We start from the raw sequence: 8445 nt of genomic DNA on the forward strand, positions 1-8445 counted from the left end.
GACCGCCGGGAGAGCTGCAGCCGGGCGGGAGCTGGAGCCCGGTGCTGGGACGGCCCTGCCGTAGAAGCCATGGGGTTCCCCGGGCGGCCTCACGCCCTTTATCCCCACTCACGGAGGGAGGCAGAGCTCCTGCTCTGGGCCGGCAGCGGCTGTGCCCCGGCGGGGGCACGGACGAGGCCAGACAGACACGGGCCAAACCCGCCGCCTCCGTGGGGCGGAAGGGTCCCGGACCCCCTCCCCCGCCGCCCGGGCCCCGGCCGGGGAGCAGCGCCCGCCGCCGACCCGCCGCTCCTCCCGGCAACGCTGCCACAGTTTCGGCCGCTCCGTTGCCGCTGTCCTTGCCTCGTCCCTCTCTCTCTTTGCCTGCCGACAGGAGGGCAGGATGGGATGCCTGCGTCCCGCGGGGATGCTCGGGTCTGGCGGCGCTGGCGCTGGGCCGCTGCGGAGCCGGGGTTGCGGGGGAAGGGTCTCCGCGCCGGCACAGGCGGCCTTCCCGGCCCCGGGGGCCCTGCGCGAAATCCCGGCATACTCGGGACACTTGGCCGAGTTTCAGAGGTGTTTACAGGGAGTTGGCCGGGAGAGATAAGCTCTTCGAAGGAAGAGACCCACAGCGTGGGCCAGGCCACGGGCTGAGGCCGACTGGGGCGTGAGAATCCACGCGCTGCAGCTGGGACTCGCCTGCCTAAAAGCCCACTTGTTTGGTTTATAGTTTGATGAGAAGTCGGGTCTGAGGACGAGTCCTTGCTATTTGTTTTACTATTTCTGCTAAAGCACGCTTTGCCTTTGCTCTAATTTTCCCCGGAGAAGTGCCCACTCCCCCAGCATCGCCCGTGCGAGCCGGGGGCAAACTCACTTCTGCGGAGCATCTTCCTACATCCCCGACGGCAGCCCGAGCACAGAGTGCCAATTTAGCCTCTGCAACTCTGAAAATTTGTTTTTTTTATCTTTTCCGTCTCGAGATTTAAAGCCAGAGAGGCAGCCCAGGCTGCGTCCCTTCCGAAACGCACAATAAATAGACAGCCGCCCGCAGGAGCAGGGGAGGTGGGAGAGCCACGATCCCCAGGACAGACCCCTACGCCCAGCCTCCGTTCTGGAGGCAGCAGAAGGCCGCGGCTGCCCCATCCACTGCCAAGAGGCCGCAGGCAATTTCCTTCCTTCCCCATCCCCACTCTCTGCTCCGCAAGCTCGGGCTAGGGGGACTCTCCGTGCCCGCCACCCTCCGCCAGTGCTGTACCTAAGGCCAGAGGTTTAAGCCGGACTAAGCCCAGTTCTCCCGCCCGCCAGTGACCGCTCTCCCCCGCGCCTCATCGCCCACCGGAGGCCGTAGCCTCCCCTCGCCGGCCGGGACATTCGTCCTCTTCCCCCCTCACCGACGGCACCGCAACAAAGAGCCACTAAACCAACAACGCGTCTTGGGACAACCCCGAGGCCTGGGGCCGCCCGGCAAGCCGGGGTAGGCAGCCGGGGGAGAGGATTTCCCCCCATCGGATCAGCCGGAGGGCAGGGAGCAGCCCCAGGCTGGGGCCAGGTCTGAGGCCGGAGACCGGGAAGGCGCAGGCAGCCGGAACAGTCCCGCCGTACCCCCGCGGCCCCGCGACAGCCACAAGCGCTCTCGGAAGCCGGGGCACTGGAGAAGGGGGCACAGGGGGAGCCCCGAACTGCCGCCAACAAAGCCCGACGGAGAGAGACACGGCGGGGCGGAGCCGGGGCCAACCGGAGCCTCTGGCCCCGCCGGGGCTCTCACAAGCTGCCCGGCCCGAGAGATCACCTGGCCAGACACCATCCCGGCTTGCCCCGCAGCCTGGGGGATTTGTGGGATTATTTCCCCTTCCTCCGCTTCTCTCTTTTCAAACTCCGGCCCCCACTGCCCACCCTCAAGAGAGACGGCGCAGCTGGGCGGCGGCGGGAGCTCCCCGGGTCGGGAAGCACCGACTACTGCCTCTCGTCCCTGCGGGGCTGGCCACACTGGGGGTAATAATCAAGACTGGAAGACTTGAGGATATGCAGTCTCCCTTCGCCTTCCAGTTTCGGCCTCCGCCAGAGAGAGAGCGAACCGAGGAAACAGGGCTTTTGTTGTTGACATCTGACCTACGACAGTGTCCCTACTGGAAATGAGAGCCAGGGAGCCCGAGAAGCTGCCGCGCACCCTGACAGCCACCTGCAGAAGGAGCATCCTATAGCTGCTCCATTTCCCCCTCTCCTTTCTCTTAAAAGGGAAACCGAAGGAGATAAAAAGAATGACCCCCGAACCAGCCGGCCTCCCCACAACCAGTCCGGAAGGACGACCGAAGTCGCTCCCCTAAGCTCAGTCTCTTGCTGGGCAAAGAGCCCCGGAGGAGCAGCCCGGGGACCCCCGCCGGGGACGGCCCGGCCCCGAACAGCGGCCGGCCGCGCCACCCCGCCACCGGCTGAGGCGGCCGCCCCCGCGGCGCCGGGCCTGCCCCGCCGAGCGAGGCACCATCCATCCAAGTCATCTCCTGTCCACCCGACACGGGAACGCTCCCCGAGAACGGGGCCCTGTCGTCAAAGGCGAAATATTCCCTGGGCGCCCACCCGAGTGTCCTGCAGAGGGCAGAGGCTGCTCGCTTTCCGCAGCCCGTTCCGCGGGCTATTGACCAAGGACTTTTAAATCCATACCCAGCTTCAACATTTTACCCGTCAGCACGTCTGCGGTCACAAAACACTTCTTCTTTCTGTCACTTCTCTTCGAAACTATTGATAAGATCATTTAGCTGAATCTGTTCGGGATGAGTGTAATATTGACTAGAAGTTAGAAAAGATGATTAAATCTCATAAGCCCAGAAACTATCGTAAAGGAGGGGAAGGGGGGAGAAGAGCAGGATATCGCACTTAGGAAACCGAGCCAGCCAAGAAGGACCTGAACACACCGCCGCGTGTGCGAACACTGCGCAGTTGGATGTCGCTTGTCAGCGCGCCAGCCCCGCGGGTCCCCAGCCGGTACCCGTCCGGGAAAACCGACCGGCTCGTCACACGCACGGAGCCGCAGACGCCTAACGTGAAACCGGGGCCACAGCCGCGGGGCCCGGGGCCCGGCCCGGCCCGGGGGTGCGCAGACCCGCTGGGCAGCCGCATTCTTCCTTCCTCCTGCAAACGGTACTCCCATCATTAAGCCCCGCCTTTTTGTTTTGCTTTTTTCTTTCTCTCTCTCTCTCTCTTTTTTTTTTTTTTTTTTAAGGAGTCAGATGTTAAATTATAAAAAGAGACCGAGAAGACTCGAATCCCTTCTCCCCCGTGCCTTCCGCCAGAACATGCAACAAACTTGAGGAGCAGATCTCCCCACCAGCATCAAAGGCAGGACAGCCCTACCCGCACAGAAATCAATGCTCCAAAACACACAGCTGTGGTTCATCTGCAGAGAGACACAATGAACACAGCTCCCGAGGCTCTCCTTCAAGACCCTGAAAGTTATGAGCGTGGAACCTCTCGGTATAGGCATCAAATTTATTCCAAAAATTCCACGAAATATAAAGGAACGGTGGTTCTTTTACACAGAACTCAACTCAGTATAAGTCTTCTCCCTCCAAATCTTAAGAACTATGCAAATCTGTGCTATCTCTAAAAATAAAATAACGATATTTCAATAATTAGAAGAAACTATGAAGGTATTGTGCATTTCTGTTTTATGTAGATAATAAAATATTACTTTAACATAAATATATAAGGATCTCTGCGTTTTTATTTTTCCCCACAAGCACATCCAAATGTACCAAAACAAAGTATTTTTAAAGAGACTGAACCAAAAAAAAAATTACATCCCATATAGATTTTGTTCACCTACTCATTTAAAGCTACAGAAAAACAGTTTCCAGAACCTGTTTGCTTTAAAAGAAATAAATATACATTGAGGCAGGCCACTTAAAAATGATATGAAAATATTTCCCTGGGTAGCATTTAAAAAAAAAAAAAAAAGTAAAATAGACAAAGAAAACATTGAAACTATTTCTGCATTTCAAAGGACAAATATTAAACATATATACATAGTGGTAAGGTTTGCGTGGTAACTTTTTTTTAAGTAAACCTATTTGGAGTTTGAGGCTTTTTCAAACACCCTCTCGACTCCGTTGTCTGACCTTACACACATATTAATAAGTGTCTGAAAGTTCATTTCCTCCCTTTACCACTGGATCTGCCCTGATCTGATTCACTTCACTAGGCGCTAGTCCTCAACACTTTAAATAACAAGCAGCTCAACACATAAACAAACAAACAAACAAAAAAAAACCAAACACCCCCCCCCCAAAAAAAAAAAAAAGAAAGAAAAGAGAAAAGCTTGGTGCCCGTATCTTTTTAACAATTGTTGGAAAACCAGGAAAAAGGCTAATGCATGTGCCTCTTAGAAATCATCAACTGTCTTACCAAGAAGAAAGAAAGAAAGCAAGCAAGCAAGCAAGAAAGGGAGAAAGAAAGAAGGAAAGAAAACCCAGTGTCACAGGCATTTTAAAAGACAATGAGAAACATATTCTAAAGCCTTAGCTACTGAATGCAATATTTATAGGAGAGTTCTGCGAGAGAATGCTCCACTGTTTTTTCTCCATAATTGTCCAACACTCAACTAAGTAAACTTTTAGATTATAAAAATGCTTTGTCTCTATAGCACCCGTTTGTGCTGACTAAATGATCCCTTTATGAATTTATAACTATCATAAAGTTCCTCTAATGTATATGCATAGCTGTGTGTGTGCATAAGAACACAAACACGCACGCAGACACACGCACATACATGCGCTGCTCCGAGGTCCCGCTCCTCTGCTTCCCTTCAGAGCTTTTTGTTTTCCTTTTTGTTTTCCTTTTTTTTTCTTTTTGTCCCCGTGGGTTTTTCTCTTTTTTTTATTTTGGAAAGTTAACCATTTCTCATCAAGATAATGTCACGAAATGCACTTTAAAACTATTAGCAAACGGGGGGGGGGGGAGGAAACACGGATTGAAAAATGGCATTTTTTCCCACTTCATTTCATTCCCCAGTGAAAGACACAAGGCTGCCCAAGTTAAAACTGGTCCTTTCCTTCAATAAATTATACCGCAATCTGACCAAAGGACAAGGGGAGGATGGGGAGGGAGAGGGGCTGGATACAAATAGAAAATAAAATAAATATGAAAAGTAAAGTGAAAAAGAAATGCACACGGTCTCTGTGGAGAGGAGGGGGCAGCGAGTGTTTACAGGCAGGTGTAAGCACCCGACCCCCACCTCGGGCCCAGCAGCTCCTCAGGCTCTCCCTGGCTCTGCCTTGACGTAAAACTTCTCAATACAAGAAAGTTTGGAGGCTGATATCGGCCTGGGCGACAAGACTGGGGATGCCAAAGGCACGCAGGGGAGCCGCGGGGGGAGGAGGGGAAGGAAAGGGCGCTGAGGGGGCGGTGGTGGGGAAGCTAAATAATCCCCTTTCCCTCTCAAGGAAATGCCACTTTCTCTGGGAAAACTCTGGAAACATGTTGTTCCCTCTCCGCCTTCCCTACACCAGGCCTTGCTTGCCCGCACTGACACAATCTGGAAGGGCTGCACATATTTTTTCCTCCCCCTTTGGTTGCGCCTTGACCCCCAGACACACTGCCTGAAAATGAAGTTTACTTTGTTGATTTGCATTATTCTCCCTTCTCCAAACTCGACTCTTGCCATTGAAGGGATATATTAAACAATTATGAGAGTCACATCTCTGGAGAATGGAAGCTGAGGTGCATATATATGTGTATATAGAGAGATTATATATATGTGTACGTATGTATGTCTATGCATGCATGCATATGTATACATACACACACATATACTAATCCTTTTTGCTATGGTAAAAGGAGAAAATAAGCATTACACGTATTTAAGAATACTTGTTTATAACAAAAGTTCACATATACACATAAAGCAAAGGCTAGAACACAGTAACATATTGTAGACCGGTCACTGGTTGACTAACGCTCACTGTGGAAAATGCAAGTCATTTGCAAAATTAAGGTCGGAAAGGAAGGGGGGAAAAAAGACAAAATAAACATTTTGCTTATGTAAACTTCGATTTTCTTGCAGTGCAAATTGGTACGGTTAAATACTGTCTACATCAAAAGGGATAGCTTTTCGGTTTTCTTCCTTTTTTTTTTTTTTTTTTTTTTAACATATATTCATACAGGGGATCCACAGAAAATAAACACAGCAGCATGTGCCAACACCGAGCGACATTCCACAATGCAATCTGCCTTTGTGTGGCGGGAGGGGGCTGCGGAGAGGACCCGCGGTGGCTGTGCCCCCCCCCTTTTCCTCCGCCCCCTCTCCGGCAGGGCAGCGCCGTATGTTTTGGCCAGAGAGCGAGGGAGTTTTGTGCGAACCGCTTCGCCCTGCGCCTGCCCTGCCGGTGCCTGCCGCTGCCCTGCCGGTGCCCGCCTGCCTGCCCGTGCGCGGTACCCACTCCACTCCCGTGCACGGGCACTCGCCTGGAAAGGTCAAAATACAGCATCACACCTCCTACCGTCTATGGGACAGTGTGGTGCAGGTGCTTTGTCTGTCTATCTGTCTCTCCGCTGTGATTCGCGCTTGCCCTCTCGCTCGCTCGCTTTTTGTTTTCTTTTCTTTTTTTCGCGTTTGTTCGTTTTTTTGATTTTTTGTCTTTTTTTTTTAAGATAGGAGAAAATAAAATTAAAAAAAAGAAATAAAAAAGAAAAAAAGGAGGACAATCAAAAGTTGGGGAAGGAGAGGAGGAGGAGGAGGAGGAGGAGGAGAGGAGGAGGAGGGGCCGGGCGCCCCCGCCGCGAGTTCACTGCACGGGGGTCTGCACCCCGTGGTGCGGCGGCGTGTCCCTGCTGGCCCCGTACACGTCCTCGGCGCCCGGCAGCGTCCCTCCCGGGGGAGTCATGCGCTTCTCTTTCTGTCTCCTGTTACAAAACCACACTCTCACCACCTCCTTCTCCAGCTGTAGGCTGTCCGCGAGCGAGGTGATCTCCTGGGCGGAGGGCTTGGGGCACTTGAGGAAGTGGCTCTCCAGCGCGCCCTTGACGCTCACCTCGATGGAGGTGCGCTTTTTCCGCTTGCGGCCCTGCGCCGCGATCTTGTCTATGCTGGTGGGGCTGCCCGAGGAGGAGTCCGCCTCCTCCAACCACTTGTTCAACAAAGGCTTCAGCTTGCACATGTTCTTGAAGCTGAGCTGCAGGGCCTCGAAGCGGCAGATGGTGGTCTGCGAGAAGACGTTGCCGTAGAGGGTGCCCAGCGCCAGCCCCACGTCCGCTTGGGTAAATCCCAGTTTGATGCGCCGCTGCTTGAACTGCTTGGCGAACTGCTCCAGGTCGTCCGAGGTCGGCGTGTCCTCGTCGGAGTGCGGGTCGTGGTGCGGCGGCGGCCCGGGGGGCGCGGCGGCGGCGGCGGACGGTGCCGGCCCGGCCGCCCCGGGGTGGGGGCCGTGGGGCGGCGGCGGGTGCTCGGGGCCGTGGTGCGGCGGCCCCGGCGGCGGCTCTTCGTGGGCGGTCGCGCAGGCCGTGGTGGTGCAGCCCCGGCTGCCCGGCGCCCAGCATCCCGTTGACGGTGAAGCCGGGCGGCTGCGAGTAGAGCAGCCCCGCCTGCGCGCCGTTGGCCGCGGCCATGCCGGGCGGCAGGTGCGCCGCGCCGCCCGCCCGCCACGCCGCCGCCGCCGCCGCCGCCGCCGCCGCCGCGTGGTGCCCTCCGCCGCCGCCGCCGTGGTGCACCAGGTGCGGCGCCCGCCCCGGCGGCGGGTGCTGCGGCGGCGGCGGCAGCTCGTCGCCGCGCCCGCCCGCCTGCACCACCGCCGGCTTGATGTCGGGCTGGCCCAGCGCGCCCGCCGACCAAGGCGCCTCGCCGCCGCCGCCGCCGCCGCCGCCCCCGCCGCCGCCGCCGCCGCCGCCACCGCCGGGGCCGCCGTGGGACAGCGCCGCGATCCACTGGTGAGCGTGGCTCAGCGGGTGCCCGTTGCTCTGCAGCGCGTAGTCCGCCTGCACCAGGGCGCCGGCGTCGCGGTAGCCGCCGCCGGGCTGCATGCCGCCGGGCGGCTCGGCGTGCACCATGGGGGAGCCGGAGGCGAGCAGGCTGTAGTGGTTGGAGGCTGCGGTCGCCATGACTCGCCGAGCCGCACTGATCGCGCCGGTTAAAGGCGCCGCGCATTTGACAGCTACTTTTTCGCCTCGGGCGCCGCGCGGCGCCCGCGCCCCCCCGGCCCGCGCGGCGGGGCCCACTGCGAAGGCACGCGCGGCCGCCCCGCCCCGCCGCCGCTCGCCATTGGCTCCCCGCGCCCTGACGGACGCCGGCGCTCCCGGCGACCGCCGCCGCCGCCGCCCGCCATTGGCGCTCCCCGCCGGCCGCGCCCCGCCCCCGGCCCCGCCCCCGACCCGCCCCCGCTGGAACCCAACTCCGAGGGGGAACGGGGCGCGGGGGAGCGGCGGCCGCGGGGCGGGGGGAGCGCAGGGGCGCGCCGCCGCCGCCGGCCCCGCCCCGGCCCG

General features: G+C 57.6%; 1 protein-coding gene across 1 annotated transcript; it reads right to left on the minus strand.

Annotated features, from left to right (window-relative positions):
* Positions 1 to 6661: 6661 nt before the first annotated feature.
* Positions 6662 to 8164, minus strand: POU3F2 (POU class 3 homeobox 2). The gene is given in 2 exon segments (XM_039568099.1): positions 6662 to 7457; positions 7459 to 8164. Coding segments are annotated over 2 exon segments (1308 nt in total). The 5' UTR covers positions 8065 to 8164; the 3' UTR covers positions 6662 to 6755.
* Between the last annotated feature and the right edge of the window lie 281 nt (positions 8165 to 8445).

The sequence above is a fragment of the Corvus cornix genome, chromosome 3 (genome assembly GCF_000738735.6).
Source record: "Corvus cornix cornix isolate S_Up_H32 chromosome 3, ASM73873v5, whole genome shotgun sequence".
Lineage (NCBI taxonomy): Eukaryota > Metazoa > Chordata > Aves > Passeriformes > Corvidae > Corvus > Corvus cornix.